The sequence below is a fragment of the Stenella coeruleoalba genome (genome assembly GCF_951394435.1).
Source record: "Stenella coeruleoalba genome assembly, chromosome: 2".
In the NCBI taxonomy this organism is placed as follows: domain Eukaryota; kingdom Metazoa; phylum Chordata; class Mammalia; order Artiodactyla; family Delphinidae; genus Stenella; species Stenella coeruleoalba.
Genome location: NC_137147.1, coordinates 65,693,051 through 65,714,246, shown reverse-complemented (window position 1 = coordinate 65,714,246; position 21,196 = coordinate 65,693,051). Strand labels below are relative to the sequence as shown.

General features: G+C 36.0%; 1 protein-coding gene across 5 annotated transcripts in view; it reads left to right on the top strand.

The window, feature by feature from the left end:
• Window positions 1–21,196, top strand: part of ARHGAP5 (Rho GTPase activating protein 5) — a 75,219-nt gene that overhangs the window by 20,981 nt on the left and 33,042 nt on the right. For 4 of the 5 annotated variants that reach the window (XM_079909434.1, XM_079909433.1, XM_079909431.1 and 1 more), the window contains one exon: window positions 14,476–14,623. In XM_079909434.1, the coding sequence (XP_079765560.1) occupies window positions 14,476–14,623 (148 nt within the window). The remainder of the gene's footprint in view (window positions 1–14,475; window positions 14,624–21,196) is intronic. The other variant, XM_079909435.1, reaches the window with a different exon arrangement.

Below are 21,196 nucleotides of genomic sequence, written 5' to 3'. Positions count from 1 at the left end.
AGGAAAGATATCGCCTTGGTTTCTAGCTTGTGCGGCTTAATCAGTGATGATGCTGTTCCTGACGTAGAGCATTGGAAATTTGCCAGGTTTGGAATGGAGGGATGGAAATGAAAACTTTTAGAGTTCAAGTGGAGATATCAAATAGGCAGTTAGATATATAGGTCCTCAGAGAAGAGGTCTGAGTTGGAGATATGTATTTAGGAGACAATGAAGTAGAGATGGCAGTAGATGAAATGACCTAGGGAGTGAATACAGAGGAGTGCCTAACACAGCCTAGACCAATGTTGAATGGCCAAGGAGCAGAGAGGATCCTTAAAGGTAGGGAGAGTAAAAATAGACCACTTACCTTTTCTTAGCTCATTCCCTCACCTGTAAATTAGGAATGATAATGTTTCGCTTGGAATTGTGGTAGAAATTGGAACTGTGTGTCTCAAGTGCCTGACATACAGCAGTGTTCAATAAATGCTATTATAGTGTGCTTCAGGCCTGAAATATCTCAGTATACTCTGTCTGTATTTCAGAATAGTCCTTTGACCCATTTGCTGGATTAGTCTCCTGACTCATTTTTAAATTAAATACTCCTGTGATTTTTGATCCTGAATTTATGTACTTCTTCTTCTTCTTTTTTTTTTTTTCCTCTAAGAGAAAAGTTCATTCTTTTTACCTTCATTCTTTGATTCCAACATGGGAGCTATAGTCTAGGAATATTTTCTCAGGTTCCTTGACATTGGAAGATTATAACTTTTGGGCATTAGTGGCATCTAAGGAAGGCTCAAAGATCTGTTTCTCTTAATGTGGGCTTTAGTTGTCATTCCTGCCAAGCAGAGAAGGCTTTATGCTTAATTATCTTTTGTTCTATACCCCAAAATGAGTTTAGTGTTAGTTGTGGGAACAAAACCTCTAAGATATTTCTTGATTTGCAAGGATTTTCTTAAGTCATAACCCGTTATAGACATAAATATTTCTATGTAAAGGAAATCTTGCAAAACAATACCTACTTTATAAGTTATTTTGATTTTCTAGTCTATTGCAGTGAAAAAAGGGGTGCTGGTTGTGACCTACTGAATTGACTTTAACTTAACAGGTGCTTGAAAAATAGTGCTTAAGAGAATGAACTGAATGAGAAAATTTGAGTTAATATTGATAAAATTGCCAGTTTTTAACATCCATTCAATGAGATATACTTGTGTTTTAACTAGTTTGTTTTTTCTTCAGTATCCATTTCAGTGCTGTCAGCTTGATTCAGATAGTAAATAGTAGAATACTTTGTGAATTTTGTGGTGCATTAGAATAAGCTGGTATTCTAATGATTTTTCTTTTTGAGCTTTTCTTTAAAATTGTTTTCCTGTCTTATTTCCAGGTCATGAATCTTTTCATCCTCTTATTTATATTAGCAACTACCAACTCCTATTTTACTCTCAAATGTTCCATCCAGTCCTTATTATTTTCTCTGTGTTTTATTGGTCCCTTCTTATTAAACCCCTCTATCAAATAGTATCTTAGAAGATTCTGCTGCTTTAGCCATTATACTAGGGTTTGGAGCCTGTTTAGGGAAGAATACCAAAATAGATAATGTTTTCTTCAAAAAACTGAAGAGATATCTATATGTATATATTGAGTCGAAGATGTTAATTTAGTATTAGTAGATAGTGAACTGATACCAAGCTATTAATAGGGTAGATCCTTTAGAGTATAGTAAATCTTAAGTTTAGAATTATTTGACTTCTGACTTCTAGAACCTACAGTCTTTATTAAGTAAAATGCCTTTTGAAAACACTGTCAACCAGACAGTGGTGACCAGAATTTTCTCTTGATTTATAGATTGTTCATTCCAGATATAAAAGTAATGAAGTATATGAAAGTATGTCTGTGGTGAACTGCTGTTTGTCTGTATCAAAATGTATAAGTTGTAGGGTAAGTTTGCTTTTTATTTTTAGTGTATATCACTTAACCTCTTGACAGTCACTTAACTGACTGTCAGTGTTCACATCTGAGGTTCTTGGAAGAGTTATAATTAAGGCTAAATAAAAATTGGATGGGGCTTCCCTGGTGGCACAGTGGTTGAGAGTCCGCCTGCCGATGCAGGGGACACGGATTCGTGCCCCGGTCCGGGAGGATCCCACATGCCGCGGAGCGGCTGGGCCCGTGAGCCATGGCCGCTGAGCCTGCGCGTCCGGAGCCTGTGCTCCGCAACGGGATAGGCCACAACAGTGAGAGGCCCGCGTACCGCAAAAAAAAAAAAAAAAAAATTGGATGACTAAAGAGCTTACTGTAGGAAGAGCAATACTTACAGATCAGATACAGATAGAGTAGTTTGCACTTTGTTTAATGAGCTAAGTCATTTAACAAAGTCTTGAACTGCTCGACAGTTTCAGGTTTTCTATTTCTCACCTATTTTTTGGGGAGTACCTTGGTTAGATTTCTGGGCAGTTGATAATAGGGTGCCCATTATATATGTTATTACTTTGCAGACACTTCCTTAGGGGAGAGAGTGAGGGTCACTTTTATAAAGGAAGTATGATCAGAAGAATGAGAAAATTGCTTTCCCAGATTCCTCAGCCAGCATCTTTTCCAGCCTCATTGCCATGAGTTGGGTCTTATATCCATTCCTGACCAGTAAAGTCTGGCCAGAGGTGGAGAATTATGCTATTGAATGTAGGCCTGAGCCTTTAGAGCTCTTGGCGAGGTTGGCTTCCCCCAAATTAGGGTAATTTCTAAGGGATGAAAATTGCAGTGTCTAATGCAGGCTAGATTTACATGTTGTTTATAGTTGATCTCCATGGCCTAGCATAGTATGTTGTACTATGATCAGTTTGAAGTCAGTAGGAGTATATAGGTTTGTTTTTGTAGTGGTAATGAAAGAACGATTTATGGGTTTTTAAAAATAATTACATTTATTTTGACTCAAGGAAACTGTTGTTTTATTCAACAAGCATCTTACTGAATGCCTTCTATGCCTGAACACTGTCCAAAGCTAAGGATACAGGGATGACTTGGTCATGGGCTCTGCTCTCAGGCATTCAGTCTAGTACATTTGATTTTGGTGAAAATTAAACATATTTTATATTTTCATCAAGGTTAGTAAAACTTCTGGTTCTTTCATATCTCTCATTTCATTTGGAAAGCATTTATTTAGAAGTCTTAGTAACGATTTTTATTGCTTTCATATTGGCTAAATATGTTCTACATCTGACTGATTAGTTCTAAGGTGTTTCTGAAATTTCTCATAAAGTTAAAATTGGTTTCTTTAGTAGCATTTCTGGTGCTGGTGACATCAATTTATGGTATGATGTAAGTGTGGATATATAATGTGAATATTTCTGCCTGCATTTCACTATTTGCTGTTTCTTTGAATTTGTTCTGTGCTGTTGGGTTGACCATGATCTGTTACTCTTCAAATTCAGAATGAAATGTAACGAGATGGTTAGTTTTTAAAGTATATTTTGACTGATGTGTTCTAATAAGACTCAGTTTAAATGATTGTGTCAGTGGTATGCTTGTTTTCACTAATTTAAAAGCAAATGTAAATGTCTTCAGTGTGGCTTTCTATTCAAACTTTGTGTTTTTACTTAGTTTTCATAACAGCATGTTGAATGTTTAGCAAAAACTGGCATAGCACAAATTACTGAAATTATTCTTTGGCAGCACATTCCTTATATTAATTGTTAGACTATATTTAGTTAATATATAAAGGAGGCACTTTACCTCTATAACATAGACTACTGTGTTCTTACTATAATTTTATATCAATGGACAATTGTTACTATTCCAAGACTTATAAGTGAGTTTATAGGGTTGTCAACCAGTTTGTCTGATACATGTATACAAGAACCCAGACCACATTTATTTGCCCTCAGTTATTTTCTCTTCCCTCTTTTCACCTAGTGTTAGGTTAAAGGGTCTGAAAGAGCATTCACAACATCCAGCACCTAACAGCTTTTAGAGAATTAAAAAAAAAAAAAAAAAAGGATTAAGTAGACCTTCATGGAGTACTGACTCTAAAGACTTCTTTTTTATGTTGATGTGTTATGCTATGGTGTAATACTTATTCTTCCCACATAAAGTAATCACTTTCTAGTGGTTTTATTGCTTTGTAGTTTAATAAGTTTTGTTTTTCTTACTACATTGTAAGCTTCTTGAAGGCAGTTATGATTATCATTCATCTTTGTGTACCGTACAGTAGTGATTCTCTATCTTGAATTATGTATTGACTTTTTTTTTTTAAAGTTAAAGTCTCAGACTTCCCAGGGCTATATCTGTAGCCATCTCCCAAACTTGAGTTCTTAGTCCTTGATTTTATTAGCCTAGCGCAATGGTTCTCAACCAGGGTCAATTTTGACCTGCAGGGAGCATCTGGCAATACCTGGAGACACTTTTGGCTGTCACAACTCAGGTGGGGAATTGCTACTGGTATCTGTTGGATTGAGGCCAAGGATGCTGCTAAACACCCTGCAATTCAAAATGTCAATAATACTGAAGTTGAGAAACCCTGTGTAGCCAAATGTGGTCTTCAATGAAATTCCTGTGAGATTCTAGAAGTCAGTCATACAAGGCTTGTTTGTACTTGCTCATTAGGAAAGGCAGGTTTTTCCTCACAGGTCATAGATATTTCTTCCCTATCCTCACCATGATTGGGTAAGGATGTATTTTCAGGAAGGAGTTACTGTGGGTCAAAGCTACATGCTCTTGCTATTTAACTTGTCTGATCTTTATTCTGCTGTGAAACATGTTGTTTCCATTTCATTGTCACAGTCTTAGTTGAGGTTATCATAAATTCTTACTTGGATTATTGCAATGACCTTTTTTTAAAAAAATCTTTTTAATTTGAGGTAATTGTAGATGGACATACCATTGTAAGAAATAATGCAGAAAGATTCCATGGACCCTTTGCCCAGTTTCCCGCAAAGGTAACATCTTGCAAAACTAGTAAAATATCACAAACAGGGTATTGACATTAATGTGACCCGCAGATACTTTAGATTCCCCCAGGTTTGCTTGTACTTGTGACTGTGTGCACGCATGTGTGTGTGTGTGTGTGTACTCTATGCAGATTTTCACACGTGTAGCTTTGTGTATCCTATCCTGCACAGTACCTAGCATGATGTTATTATGCACATGGTAAATGCTCAGTTCTTACACACTGTTGAAAGTACATTACCTTATATCCAAATGAATTCACATAGAGTTGGCTATTTAATCCTTCTTGTAGTTTTATGATAAGAATCATTATTTTGTATGAATCCTGATTTTATTAGGTTCAGATGCTTAAGCTTAGATACATCTATATAATGACTCCCGTAGTAAAAAAAAAATTAGGTATAATGAAACTGTTTGCATAACTGGTAAATAAACTAACAGTATTTCGTATGTTTATTAACAGAAATCTTATATGGTAAAGGCTTTCTCTGGTTCTTGTTTATAATTTTGTTTGCTGCTGTTAGTGTTGACTGAGCACCCACCATGTGCCAAGTTATAGGTACTAAAAAGGAAAAGTGGACAGTTTCTAGAGTATTTTGGAAGTCATACCAACAGGGCTTCTTATGCATTCACTGTGGAGAGTAAGGGAAAATCAAAGCTGATTCATAAATTTATGGTTTAAGCAACTGGGTAGATTTAGATTTACTGAGATAGTGAAGAAGGTTAAGGATGAAAGGTTTCAGACCAGAGAGACTCAAGACATCTGTTTTGTGCTTTTTATATTATGTTTAAAATATCTATGTTGACATCCCAGTGGAAGTATAAAAGTTAGATTATGAATCTGGTATTCAGAGGAAGACTTATCAGGTTATAAAAGGATTGAAAGTTATGAGTTTAGATAAATTCACGTAAGGACAGAGAATAGCTAGAGAAGAAGGGAGGGGCTCAGAAGTGAGTTTGGGTAGACCAGGAAGACTTGTTGGCAGGTGAAACTGATCCCACTACTGGGCATATACCCTGAGAAAACCATAATTCAAAAAGAGTCATGTACCACAACGTTTATTGCAGCTCTATTTTCAATAGCCAGGACATGGAAGCCACCTAAGTATCCATTGACACATGAATGGATAAAGAAGATGTGGCACATATATATGATGGAATATTACTCAGCCATAAAAAGAAACGAAATTGGGTTATTTGTAGTGAGGTGGATGGACTAGTAACTGTCATACAGAGTGAAGTAAGCCAGAAAGAGAAAAACAAATACCGTATGCTAACACATATATATGGAATCTTTAAAAAAAAAAAAGGGGGAGTTATGCAGAACCTAGGGGCAGGATGACAGGAATAAAGATGCAGACATAGAGAATGGACTTGAGGACACGGGGAGGGGGAAGGGTAAGCTGGGATGAAGTGAGAGAGTGGCATGGACTTATATATACTACCAGATGTAAAATAGATAGTTAGTGGGAAGCAGCCGCATAGCACAGGGAGATCAGCTCCGTTCTTTGTGACCATCTAGAGGGGTGGGATAGGGAGGATGGGAGGGAGACACAAGAGGGAGGAGATATGGGGATATATATATATATATATGTATAGCTGATTCACTTTGTTACAAAGCAGAAACTAACACACCATTGTAAAGCAATTATACTCCAATGAAGATGTTAAAAAAAAAGAAAGAAAGAAAGAAAAATGAATCCCTGGTGAGAAAAGAGGAAAAACTGGTTAAGAGTAGTGACATGGGAGCCAAGAGAGCAAGTGTTTAAGGAGGAAGTGATCAAGAAAGAATGTTGCTGAGAGCTCAAGAGGAATGAAAAGTTTCTTTTTGATTTGATAGTGTGGAAGTATCTGATCTTGACAAGCAGTTTAGTGGCATGGGAGAGAAAGCCAGATGGAAGCAAGGTGAAGAATGAATGGGATGTGAAAAGTAGAGATAGATGTAGATGACACCTTCAAGAAGTGTTTCTATGAAAGGGAGCAAGATTTGGGTCAGTAGCTAGAGTTCAGTATGGGATCAAAAGAGGGTTTTGTTTTCATGTTTGTTTTTAAAGATGAGAGATATTATATTTGTATATTCATAAGAATGACCCAGGAGAGGGACAGGTTGATGCTATGAAAGAAGAGGCGAGGGATAAGAAGATATTGGAAAGAAGATATTGGCTTGTATGAACAGGGGATACTACAGAAGGAAAACATGAATCAGGGTAGAGATACATAGGTGGGTTGGTTGTAGGTATAAATGAAGAAAAGGGAATTCCTATGTGTCTTTTCCAATGAAATGTGAGTTGAGGACATTAGGAAGAGAGAGGGTAGGTAGTACTTGTAGTTACATGAGTTTCTTTAATTGTACAACTTCTCAGAATTTTTTAGCATGCTGTGATATGTTGAGAATCTCTTGAGTGGGACAGAGTATATAGGGCAGGACCAGAGAAAACTCAAATTGGAAGCCATTGGGGAGAAATTTGATTTCCTATTTCTTTCCATTTTGAAAAGAGGATTAAAGTTTATATATCATAGACATAAATTTTTTAATTAATCTGTTTTTGGCTGTGTTGGGTCTTCGTTGCTGCGTGCAGGCTTTCTCTAGTTGTGGCAAGCGGGGACTACTCTTCGTTGTGGTGCGTGGGCTTCTCATTGTGGTGGCTCCTCTTGTTGCGGAGCATGGGCTCTAAGCACATGAGCTTCAGTAGCTATGGCACGCAGTCTCAGTAGTTGTAGCTTGTGGGCTCCAGAGCGCAGGCTCAGTAGTTGTGGTGCATGGGCTTAGTTGCTCCACGTCATGTGGGATCTTCCCGGACCAGGGCTTGAACCCATGTCCCCTGCATTGGCAGGTGGATTCTTAACCACTGTGCCACCAGGGAAGTCCCTCATAGACACAATTTTTTAAATCTTGGTTTTTTTCTGGTTACACAAGTGATCTTTATCTTTTCAAAAAGTACTTCCTTTACAAAAGGAAATGTACAATTTACAGTGAAAATTCTGTATAACCTCCTCCCAGTCTTTTCTTTCTCTTTCCTTCTATACCCTGCTCTAAATTTAAGGGTATCGTTGTCAATAGTTTGGTATTTGTTTTTTAATTTTTGCTATAATATTAACATAAATGATTTATTTTGATGGAATGGAATTATACTATTTATCCTGTTCTTAAACTGTAACATATATCAGTATATGTAAATCTGTTAAAATCAACCTTCTTAATTCGTCTTTATTATCATTAATTTTGGTGTACTAGATCTTGACAAGGACTAAAGGAGATCATTTAAAATTTCTTATTCTGTTTCCATAGAGGTACATATTTCTGCTATACTTTGTTTCTGCTACTTGGTGGATTGAATTCTAGATAATTGTAAGTGAGTCTCTTGTATAGTTCAAAGCTTTTTGCTTTGAAGACAGCTGCAATGTTAACCTTGCTCTTGTAAAAACAAAAAAAATCATTACTTTCTCCATCATTTTGTTTTCAGTTTTTAGGAGTCTGTTTAAATGGCATGTGGTTAGTCACGTTTAGTTTTTTGTGTTTTTTTAAATGAATTTATTTGTTTATTTGTTTGTTTGTTTTTGGCTGCATTGGATTTTCGATGCTGCGCAAGGGCTTTCTCTAGTTGTGGCAAGTGGGGGCTCCTCTTTGTTGTGGTGCGCAAGCTTCTCATTGCGGTGGCTTCTCTTGTTGCGGAGCACAGGCTCTAGGCGCATGGGCTTCAGTAGTTGTGGCACACGGGCTTACTTGGTCTGTGGCATTTGGGACCTTCCCGGACCAGGGCTCGAACCCGTGTCCCCTGCATTGGCAGGCAGATTCTTAACGACTGTGCCACCAGGGAGGTTCTCCTGTTTAGTTTTGTACCAAGTCTGAGAGTCTTTTATAGCTGATCTGATCTTAATCCATTTACATTTACTTTTTAATTTGCTTTTTTCTTGTTATCTATTTTTATTCTTCATCAGCAAAAAAAGAGAGAGAGAGAAATAAAGGAACTAATAGTTATTCTTTTTCAGATTCTTTTCCCTTGTAGATTATTACAAAACATTGAGTATAGTTCCCTGTGCTATACAGTAGGTCCTTGTTGGTTATCTATTTTATATATAGTAGTGTGTATATGTTGATCCCAAGCTCCTAATTTATCCCTCCATGCCCTGTCTCCGCCCGATGATGTTTCATTATGTGTTTAGGATTTCTAGGGCAGTTCGACAGTGCTATAATTTAAATATTAACTATTACATATTTGAGAACTTAAAAAAAGCTGTAGTTGCTTGTTACACACATTTGGATGACATACTGGCTAAATAAAGAATCTTTGACAAATCTTTTTCCCATGAATATTCACATAGAAGAGTTTTCTGACTTCCCAAGTTTTCGTGAGAACTTTGAGGCTAGCCTGATATTTTCCCTCCTTTGTTGGTCATTGGTTTCTTCTGCCTAGATGCTTTTAAGATTTTTGAAGCTTACTGAGTTCAGCAGCATATGTCTGTAACTTGATGGTTTACTCCTATTTGTGCTGAGATCATTCAATCTACAAATTAAATTCATTATTTCAGAAGAGACCTCGACTATCTTTGCACTTTTCTCTTTCTCACAAGCAGAATTCCAGAGCATTGGAGTATGTTAATGAACAAAGCAGATAAAAATCCGTGCCCTTGTGTGGAGCTTAAATTGTAGCAGGCGTACACCAAAATAATAATGATGATGATGATGATATATGAGAAAATTTATATAGTGTTGTGGGTAGGAAAAGCAGTGTAAGAGGGATTAGAAGTACTGGGCAGTAGTTAGAGAAAGACAGGCCATAGATCACAATTTTTAATAGTCCATGTAGGCCTTATTGAGAGGGTAAAGGGAACAGCCAATGCAAAAGTCCTAAGTTAGGAGCATGTGTCACATGCTAAAAAAGCAAGTAAGCTGTGTAACTTACTTGCACAAGGAAGTAAGGAAAGGGAGTAAAATGATGGAGAAAGTAGAGGAAAATGAGGTAAGAATATATAGAAGCCGAGTTCAAAGCATGCTAGATTATATATGGCCTTGAAGGCTGTTATTTGTGGGTCACTATCATTCTGGGTGCTTTATTGAGAACGGTATGTAGAGAATGGTGGTAGAAGCAGGGAGGATTGATTGAGCAGTCAATGCAGTAATCTACATATGTGAAATGGTGATAGCTGTATGGACCAGGGAATTAGCAGTGAAGATGGTTAAGATCTCATAGATTTGGAAGTAAGGTGTGAGAAAATAAGAGGGATCAAAAATGACTCCAAGATTTTAGGCTGGCAGCTGAAAGGATGGAATTGCCAGCAACTGAGATGTAGAAGGCTGAAGATGGAGCTCCTTTTAAGGAAATCATCAGGAGTTCAGTTTTGCGTGTTAAGAAAGAAATCTCTCTTAGACATTCAAGTGAAGAGTCAGGTAGAAGGTTTCAAATGAATCTGGAGTTCAGGAGAAAGAGCTGAGCTGGCAGTATTAATTTGGGTTAGCAGCATATGGATGACATTACCAAGAGGGTGATTATAGATATTGAGAAAAAAAGGCAGAGACTGAGGCCTGGGGTATTCACAGTATTATAAGGTTGCCGAGGAGGGACAAGCTAAGGAGACTAATAAGGGGAGAACAAGTGAGATAATAGAGGTCGTCTCCTGAAGTCCACTAAAGAGAGTGACTGCTGAAAAGTTGAGTAAGATGAGAGCTGAGAACTGACTATTGCAAAACAGTCATTTGTGAACTTAATAAGAGCAGATTTAGTGGAGTGATGAGAGTGATAAACTAATATAAGTACATATAAGAGGGAATGGAAGGAGGGGAATTGGAGACAACTAGTATAGATGATTTATATAGAGTTTGTTCTACAAAAGGAAGTAGAATTCTGGAGCAGTAGCTAGCAGAGAGAAGAAGATTAAGACTTCTTTTAAGAATGGGAGCAAAAGTATTTTTTGGCATGTGTCAAAGAAATGATACAGTAGAAAAGAGAACTCTGATGATCTTTTCCACTTTATTCTGATCTTTTCAATCATATTGGGTCTTTTACTAAAGAGGTATTCATTTCTTTAATGGATTTTTTTCTTCACTTTCTTTACATTTTGCCTCTGGTTGTCTCATTTCTTCTTTAATCTTTTATTTCAAGAATCCCATAATAAATTTAAGAGAATAGAGAAGTCCAAAATTTCTTGTTTCCTGGATTTATTCTTTGAAAGCCTCCTCAACTGTTTTTTGCTACTTAAGTTTTCTACAGTTTGTTGGTTACATATGAAGCAATTGAGGTATTGTTTTTTTCAGTGTTATTGATTGTTATCGACAGTATTTATTGAATATTTGAGGATGTTGCTTAGATGCTCTCCTTTGTTGTGTTGCTGATATTGCTGAAGTGGAAGAGCAGATTCTGTAAAGAGCTATTTATATGCCTTTTCCTGGTCCTGTTTACTTATACTAATGATAGTTTTTAATATCCACTGGACACTTAACTGATAACATTGTTTGTATTATTTGTGAAATACAATGTTTATTTTACTGGATATGCTTTTGCAGACATGAGATTTGCCTAAGTGGCCAGGAAGAAAAGACCTTGGGTATTTGCATTTAAGCAGAAATTAAGATTTGTATGAATGCAGTAATGAATCAAAAGTTGGATTATCATAAATCAGATCCTGTTTTCCTGCTGGCATAATTATTTATTGGGACCTGCCATTTCTGACTATTGGTTCATCAAAAGCTATAGATATAAATGACCAGGGCTTCCCTGGTGGCGCAGTGGTTGAGAGTCCGCCTGCCAATGCAGGGGACACGGGTTCGTGCCCCGCTCCGGGAAGATCCCACATGCCGCGGAGCGGCTGGGCCCGTGAGCCATGGCCGCTGAGCCTGCGCTCCGCAGCGGGAGAGGCCACAACAGTGAGAGGCCCGCGTACTGCAAAAAAAATAAAAAATAAAAAAAATAAATGACCAAATAACCATACGCCTCATCTTTTTCTTGCATTTCAGAGAACCTTGATGGGATTTTATAGCAGTTGTAATCATCTAGCCTTAGTTTAATTTATGAAATAGATTTTAAATTATGTAAGTTAATTTGAATTGGTATAAATTTGTAGCTATAGATTAGCAACTCTTAACTAAGGGTTGTATGTTAGAATAATGTATAGTTTTTCAAAATTCACATTTCTAAAGAACTCCCTGAAGTGATTCTTATGCTTAAGAACCATCACTTATAGAAAAAAAGTTATATATGTTTTTATTCATCATAAAAGCTAATATAGGAATGTCTAATTCAAAACTATTTTCCTACATAGAGTTTTCTTTTGCACCACTGTAAATTAGTAGAAAAATTGGTAAAGTCACATAAGCTTTTTACGCTTTTTTTCCCCATATATGTGAACTATAACTTGACTGTCAGGGCAGTTGTATGTTAGTAAGTTATCCCTTTATACTTTGCCAGAAATTCCATGCTATAAGCCACTTAGCATTTCATTGCCTCAGATTACTGGTGTAATCTGATCTTGGAGTGACTGCAGAATTAAATAACTTGCCCTTGTAACTTTATGGACTTTGAGGGATGGATATTCCCTGAGCATAAGCCAGAGAAATCTACCCCCAATTTTAGTGAAGTATTCAGAGTTTAGTTTGGTTCCTAAAGGGTAATATGAAAAGAGAATTTCTTAAGAGTTGATTGGAACAGTTAGGACTAGCTAGCTTACTTTTCTTACAACTTTGTTTTTTAGGTGTCATTGCAGATTAAGATCTTTTATTCCTGTTTCTTGGCTCTTGCCATAGGTTAGGCATTGCTGTTTTCATTAACTTGCTTAAGTGTAATCTTTTTCACCACTGTATTATCTCTGTAAACAAAAACATCCATCTTTGCCTCAGTTTTCACTTTTGTAATCAAATGGTGCAGCTAATAGTTTGCAGGCTGGAAAGCACCTTAGTGCTCCTGAGAAAGAAGAGGACCCAGTCGCTGTATCCCTACCTCAGCTTTGAAATAACAATCTCTTCATTTCTACTTTCTTGCACATTGTTCTGTTTTGGTGGTGGTGGTAGTGGAAGGATTGTTTAAGGAGTAAGGAAGGATCCACACTACTTGACTTGGTGGGCTAGGTCTTGAGCCATACCAAGTATTCCAATGCTTTGTTGGTAACATTTCAGACAACTAGTTATATTGCATGTAATCTGTACCTACCAGAGTTTATGTAATCTGTATCATCAGAGTGATAATATATGAAGACTTAGAAGTTGGATTTCATGAGATCTGGAAGTTTGATAGGTAGAGCAGCCTGAAATTGAAATGAAGAAAGGACTTGATTGATTATGCAGGGTATCAGTTGCATAACTTGGAACTTGGAAGAACACATTGAAAGATCAGTCCATCCAAAGGAGAGACTCCTCTGGAAATTAAAATGAGGACTGTTGCTTTAAGCATTGAAAGCTCTGCCTGTGTTCCCTCCCCTGCCCCCACACACACTTTTCTGATTAGAAATGGTATGTTTTTATGTGATTTGTAAGTCAGTAACAATACTTACGACAAATATAAATACACCCTACTTAAGGAAGAGTGACTCAGAATCTCCTTAAGGGTTGAATTCCAGGCAGTATTTCCTTAGGTTTTTGAAATGTTCGCTCCCTGGTTAAGAACCCATTTTCTCCCAATGCAGTATTGAAATTAAACTTTGAAAATTCTTACGTAATTTTGTTTATTATTGTGAAAATGTTTTGTCCATTACTTATAAAAATTATCTTTTTGGGAGTGCTTAATAAAACATTTTTTTTTTTTTTTTTTAAATTTATTTATTTATTCATTTATTTTTGGCTGCTTTGGGTCTTCATTGCTGCGCGTTGGCTTTCTATAGTTGCAGCGAGCCGGGGGCTACTCGTTGCTCTGCAGCATGTGGGATCTTCCTGGACCAGGGCTCGAACCCGTGTCCCCTGAATTGGCAGGCAGATTCTCAACCACCGCGCCACCAGGGAAGCCCCAATAAAACATTTTTAATAGACTAAATTAACATCTCCTTTCCCACTAGGATGTTATTTTCTTTTATAAAAATTATCTTAATATTTAAGAAATAGAGTCAATAGATAGGAAGAAAATGAGGAAATGATGGGGTTAAAACTCATGGAGTTGAATAGCTTCATTGTATAATCAATAATTAAAGCTATGTTATATTCTTACTAATATAGCTATGCACAAAAATCTCACTTGGAACTTCCCCAAAGACCAAATAACAAATGCACCAATAAACAGACCACACTGAAACTGTGAATTGAGCATTGCTTACTCCTAGTTTCTCCTTTTCACTTGGCATTGAAAAATGATCTTTTCTAATTTCCCTACCTGTCCAGTTTTCTATTATTTTACAAAGGAAAAAGTTTCTTCTATTCAGCCATTTTTTTTGTCTGTTCACTTTTGTCTCTTTCTCTTGGTCACGTTGCTGCTTCTAGCAGAATTTTTTTAATGAACCCGGTATTGATGGACATTTAGGTTGGATATGGCTTTTAAATATATCTTTTGATACAAAATGTTTATTTACATTGCTTAATACTAATGTTTTTCTGAAAGAAATTAATTTTAATAGTTTTAACTTGAATATGTTTTTTTATAGCAGAAAAAGAAAACTAAGAACTTCAATCCACCAACACGTAGAAATTGGGAAAGTAATTACTTTGGGATGCCCCTCCAGGATCTGGTTACAGCTGAGAAGCCCATACCACTATTTGTTGAAAAATGTGTGGAATTTATTGAAGATACAGGTAGGATAGAAGTATCATTGCAAGAGGTTTGATATAAAATTTCACTTTTGCTACACCAATAGTTTGTCAAATGTTCCTGATTCAAGCTAGAATTTGAAAGAGGTGTATCGTTCTCATTAGGATTGATTATCTTGAGTATTAATTCTAGATGTAACCATCTGATATTTGAAAGCAGTTTTGTCGTTAGCCAGTCATGCTTTTGTTGGACTTCTCTTTATTAAATGGCTAAGTCAAATACTAAAATGTTAAACTTACCTTTTTCTGGAATTTAGAATAACTCAGTTATTAAATTATGCTACTGTTTAATCATAGTTATGATTTAAATCAGTAATTTGAATGTTTGCAACATTTTAAGTCTAATACTATTTTTAACTCATTTTACACACGAATTTTTCTTTTAAAAATTCATAGCAATATTTGTGAATGTGCAAGAGGTAGCTTGTGATGTTACTATTTATTCAGCCCCACTAGCTTAATATGGTTTGTATGGTTTGAGTTGTATTTGTAAGGAGTGTGTAGATATCCTCACTGTTTTAAAAACAAGCCTGCTCTTATGTTTACTTTGTCTGATGAAACTATTCAGAAAGTAGTCAGAGTTGGGTTATAAAGGCAGAATACTATGTTTATGTGCATTTAAAATGAATACAAGTTAACCATGAAACTTCAGTGATTTGAATAGACTCCAAAATGTAATGGTTTGAAAACGTGAGCTAATTTCATTTTAGCTTTATTTATTCTTAATGACCTCTTTTGATAAACAACTATTGTTTAAAGAATAAACAAGCTAGGATGCCCATGTCCTATCTAAAAAATCAAGCTCATTTTTACTTAGGTGTATGTACGCCATACCATTTAATCTTGACTGTCAGCTAAGTTCTATATGTACATATTAGGTTGTCCGGTGAGAAGTGCTAACTTTCAGTTTTAATAATGATTGGAATATGGGGCAATACCTGTTATCCACTGGTATTAGAGTTGAAATAGCCTATCTTCTCCCTTAAGTTAATAAATTTTAATTTATAGAGCCTGTATTTGTATATGCCTTTAATCATTTGTTTTTTCCTTCAACAGAAGTATTAGGCAAATTTCTTTATGTATTTCTGTCCATCTTTAGCATAGTAGAAATGCAGAAGTTCTTATAATATTAGCTATCTGCTTTGAGGTAAAAGAAATCTCATTTTCTCTAGTAATATAATTAGGCCTTGTGGATATGACTGAGCAATTCAAAAAGACTTTTCTTTAGTGATTAGAAAATAATAAAGTAATAATGGATTGCATTTTGTACATTTATTTTTATAATTAAAAAGTCCCACTTCTTGAATATTTTCATGGTAGTTGAGTGATTTGGCTTGAGGAAAATAAATTCCAAGTGTAAGATAAAATGAAAATTCTAGTTCAATTCTTAGCAACATTTGAATTAGTTCAGTCAACTGGCAGGTAATTTATATATTTAAGTGCTTTGTTAGAAGTATACTTAGTTAGGTACCATGAAACCATAAGAATACTTATATAAAGATTAAAGCTAGTTCTTTTGTTGATGTAGTAGTATGTATTATTTTGTTACTGATTAATGCTAATCCATTTTAGCAGAAATTCTCAGTTGTTTAAGAATTGAATATCAGATTCTCATTATGGACTGGAGCAGCCATCTCCATATTTAAGGTTTAACTTGTAACGTAAATATAATCAACACCCTTGTTTAGAGGACTAACCTTTTAAACAACCCTGAAGAAAATATGGTGGAAGTTTTTAAAATCAGCTTTACTGTCATAACTTACATGCAATAAAATTTACCAATTTTAATTATACAGTATGAGTTTTAATAACTCTATAGTCATATAAGCACCACCACAATCAAGATTTAGAACATTTTTATCACCTCAGAAAGCATCTAGTCTTTTGTCAGGTATGATGTTAGCTCTTAGTTTTTTGTAGATATTCTTTATCAGGTTGAAAAGTATCCTTCTATTTTTTTAAAGAAAGCACTGGCTCTTTTATTTTTTTTATTTTTTAAGATTTTTATTTCTTTATTTTATTTTTTTTTAAGTCTGTCGGGTCTTAGTTGCGGCACGTGGGGTCTTCGTTGAGGCACGCGGGATCTTTCTCGTTGCGGTGCTCGGGCTCTTCGTTGTGGCGCTTGGGCTTCTCTCTAGTTGTGGCGTGTAGGTTTTCTCTTCTCTAGTTGTGGCCTGCGGGTTCCAGAGCGCCAGGACTCTTTAGTTTGCAGCACACTGGCTCTAGTTGAGGCACATGAGCTCAGTAGTTGTGGCATGTGGGCTTTAGTTGCCCTGCAGCATGTGGGATCTTAGTTCCCTGACCAGGGATTGAACCCACGTTCCCTGCATTGGAAGGTGGATTCTTTACCACTGGACCACCAGGAAAGTCCCAATCCTTCTATTCTTAGTTTGCTGCATTTTTATCCAAAATGGATGTTGATTTTGTCATGTGGCTTTTCTGCTTCTGTTGATATGATCCTAGAGTTCTTATTAAAGTCTGTTTATGTGGTGAATTATATTAATTGATTTTTTTTTTGAGGTTTTTTTTTTGTTTTTTTGGCTGTGGGATCTTCATTGGGTCTTCGTTGCTGTTTAACGGGCTTCTCATTGTCATGGCTTCTCTTATTGCGGAGCACAGGCTCTAGGCACTCAGGCTTCAGTAGTTGTGACTCATGGGCTCTAGAGCACAGGCTCAGTAGTTGTGATGCATGGGCTTAGTTGATCTGTGGCATGTGGGATCTTCCTGGGCCAGGGCGTGAACCCGTGTCCCCTGTATTGGCAGGTAGAATCTTAAGCACTGTGCCACCAGGGAAACCCCATTAATTGATTTTTAAATGTTGATTTTTAAACTAACCTTGCGTTCCTGGGTTAGTCATACACCATTTGGTCATAATGTTTTATCGCTGGATCCAGTTTGCTAAAATGTTAAGGGTTTCTGTATTCTAAGAAATATTGGTCTATAGTTTTCTTTTCTTGCAGTGTCTTTGTCTGGTTTTGCTATCAGGGTAAACCTGGCATCATAGACTGAGTCTATTTTCTGGAAAAGTTTGTATAGAATGGTAATATTTCTTTATTAAATTTCTGTAGAATTCACCCGGGAAACTATTTGGACCTGGAATCTTGTTTGTGAGGAGGCTTTTAACTATACATTAAATTCCTTTAATAGATACAGGGCTGTACAGATTTTCAGTTTCTTCAGTAAGCATTGATTGTGTCTTTCAAGGAGTTTGTCCATTTCATTCAAGTTGGCAGAGGTGGTTTATAAAATTCCTTATCATACTTTTAATGTCTGTAGCATCTGTCTTCTCTTTTGTTTTTGGCATTACTGATTTCTTTTTTTTGTCCTCTTGAGAGAGGTTTATCAATTTTCTTGATCTTTCAAAGAACCAACTTCTGGTTTTATTGATTTTCCTCTCTTGTCCATTTCTAAATTCATTGAATTCTACTTTTTTTTCTGTTTTCCTTCTTTCTGCTTTCATTTTGTTTCTTTATAGTTTCTTAAAATGGAAGCTAGCTAATGATTTTGACCAGTCTTCTACTATAATGTTAAATGTTTAAAAATTTCCTATAAACATCATTTTAGCTGTGTGCCACTGATCTTGATATGTTGTTTCCATTTTCATTCAGTTCAAAATACTTTGTAATTTCTCTTTTGACTTTTTAATTTAACTCATTGATTATTAAGAGTGTTTTATTTCTAAATGTTTTCCAGATATCTTTGTTATTCATTTCTAGTTTAATTCTATTGTAGTTGGAAAACAGTTTGATTTCAGTGTAAGTTTATTGAGACTTGTTATTTATAGCCCAGAATGTGGTCTGTTTTGAAGAATGTTCCATGGAGCCTTCAACAGAATGTTTTTTAAGCTGTTGAGTGAAGGGTTCTATAAATGTCAGGTCAAGTTCTTGAGAGTATTCGTCAAGTCTTGTCTATCCTTACTGATTTTCTTGTTGACTTGTTTTTTTTAATCGAGTACTATTGAAATCTGAAATCATGATTGAGATTTGTCTGTTTCTCCGTTCAGTTGTGTTAGTTTTTGCTTCATGTGTTTTGAAATTCTTTTAGTTGCACATACATTTAGGATTATGTCTTTTTTTATGAACTGACCTATTATCGTTATGAAGCATTCTCCTTGTTCTGAAGCCTTATTTGTCTAAAATTAACATAGCCAATGGTATTTTCTTTTGAGTAGTGTCTATGTGGTATATCTTTTTTCATCCTTTCATTTGTATCTTTATATTTAACATAGTTTCTTATGGATAGCATATCTGAATCTGACAGTCCATTTCTTTTAAGCAGAGCGTTTATTTGATCATTGACTTTTCATGTAATAATCAGTATGACTGGTTTTAAATCTGCCATCTTGTTTTTATTTTTCTTTTTGTTTCATGTGAACATTATTCCTTTTCTTTTCCTGCCTTCTTTTGGATTAACTGAATATTTTTTATTCTATCTTAACTCCAATGCCAGGGTTATTAGTTATATTTATCTGTTAGGATTTTTTAGTGGTGCTCTAGAATTTGAAATAATAAAAAGTTCAGAAAGTTAAAAAGGCATCAGTTATCACTTTTATACCATCCTAGTGACTTTGGTTTTTAAATGAATGGACAACGATGTACAGTTTTTACTATGTGGCCACTGGTTTAAAAGATGCTGACTTTATTTTTTCATTCATTTTTGCGGGAAAAGGGGACTTGTACATAAGGTCAGTCCTGCTCCCTCAGAATCATGTTAAATGTGGCTAATGGTGTGGTACAGAACTGTAGTTAGTTGTGCATTTGTGATTTTTATCACTGTTTGTTTAATCACAGTTCATCTTCAGGCAACATTACACCACCATGATATGTAGCTTAAGAACCTTGGAACAGTGCATTTAACCCTCCTATCCCTTGTTCTTTTGTTGTACATTTTAATTTTCCAATATGTTTTAAACATCACAATATATGTTCATAATTTTTGCTTTAAACAGATAATTATCCTTATTTTTGAAAGATATCACACTCTACAATTCACCCATTTAAATTGTACAATCCAGTGGTATATTTGTATATTCACAGAGTTGTGCAGCCATCGGCACTTTCAATTTTAGAGCATTTTCATCACTCCCAAAATAAACCCCACCCATTAAGCAGTCACTCCCTCTTCTCCACACCCACCCCCCTTAACTTTCTGTCTCTATAGATTTACCTGTTCTGGTCTTTTATGACTGGCTTCTTTGATTTAACATAGCGTTTTATAACATCAGTGTTAGCATCTATCAGTACTTCATTCATTTTTATTGTTGAATAATTTTCCATTGATGAACATTTGTGTTGTTTGCCACTTTTTTACTATTGTGAATATTGCTGCTGTGAACCCTCCTGTAAAAGTTTTGTGTGGACACGTTTTTCACTTCTTTTGAGTATATATACCTAAGAGTGGAATTTCTAGATCATATGGTAGCTCTATGTTTAACCGTTTGAGGAATTTACCAGACTGTCTTCCAAAGTGGCTGCACCATTTTACATTCCCACCAGCAATATGCAAGAGTTCCAGTTTCTCCACATCTTTGCTAACACTTATTTTCTGATTTTTTGATTATAGCCATCCTACTGGGTATGAAATGCTATCTCATATGGTTTTGATTTGCATTTCCCTGATGATAAATGATGTTGAACATATTTTCAAGTGTTTATTGGCCATTTGTATATCGTCTTTGGAGAAGTATATATTCAGATACTTTACCTTTTTTTTTTCGGTACGCGGGCCTCTCACTGTTGTGGCCTCTCCCGTTGCGGAGCACAGGCTCTGGACGGATGCGCAGGCTCAGCTGCCGTGGCTCACGGGCCTAGCCGCTCCGCGGCATGTGGGATCTTCCCAGATCGGGGCACAAACCCGTGTCCCCTGCATCAGCAGGCAGACTCAACCACTGCGCCACCAGGGAAGCCCCTGGATACTTTACCATTTTTAAATTGAGTTGTTTGTCTTACTGTTGAGTTTAAGAGCTCTTTATATATCCTGGATACAAGTTGCTTTCAATATGACTTGCAAAAATTTTTTCCCCAGATTCCTTATTGGTATCGTTTGAAGCACAAAAGTTGAAAATTTTGATGAAATCCAGTTTTTAAAAAAATTTTGTTACTGTGCACATGGTATCATATCTAAGAAGGTTTTAGCAAACCCAAGATCACAAAGATTTATGATCCTATATGTTCTTCTAAGAGTTTTTTTGGTTTTAGCTCTTTCATTGAGGTCTGTGGTCCATTTTGAGTTAATTTTTGTGTATGGCACAAGGAAGGATTCCAGCTTGATTCGTTTGCTTTTACGTATCCATTGTCCAAGCACCATTTATTGAATTGCCTTGGCATTCTTTTTGAAAATCAATTGACTGTAAATATGAGTACTTCTGCACTTCCACGTATATTCCATTTATCTATATGCCTATCCATTTTTTTTTATATATTTATTTGGTTGCACTGGGTCTTAGTTGTGGCAGGTGGGCTCCTTAGTTGTGGGTCATTGGCTCCTCAGTTGTGGCATGTGAACTCTTAGTTGCAGCATGCATGTGGGATCTAGTTCCCTGACCAAGAATTGAACCTG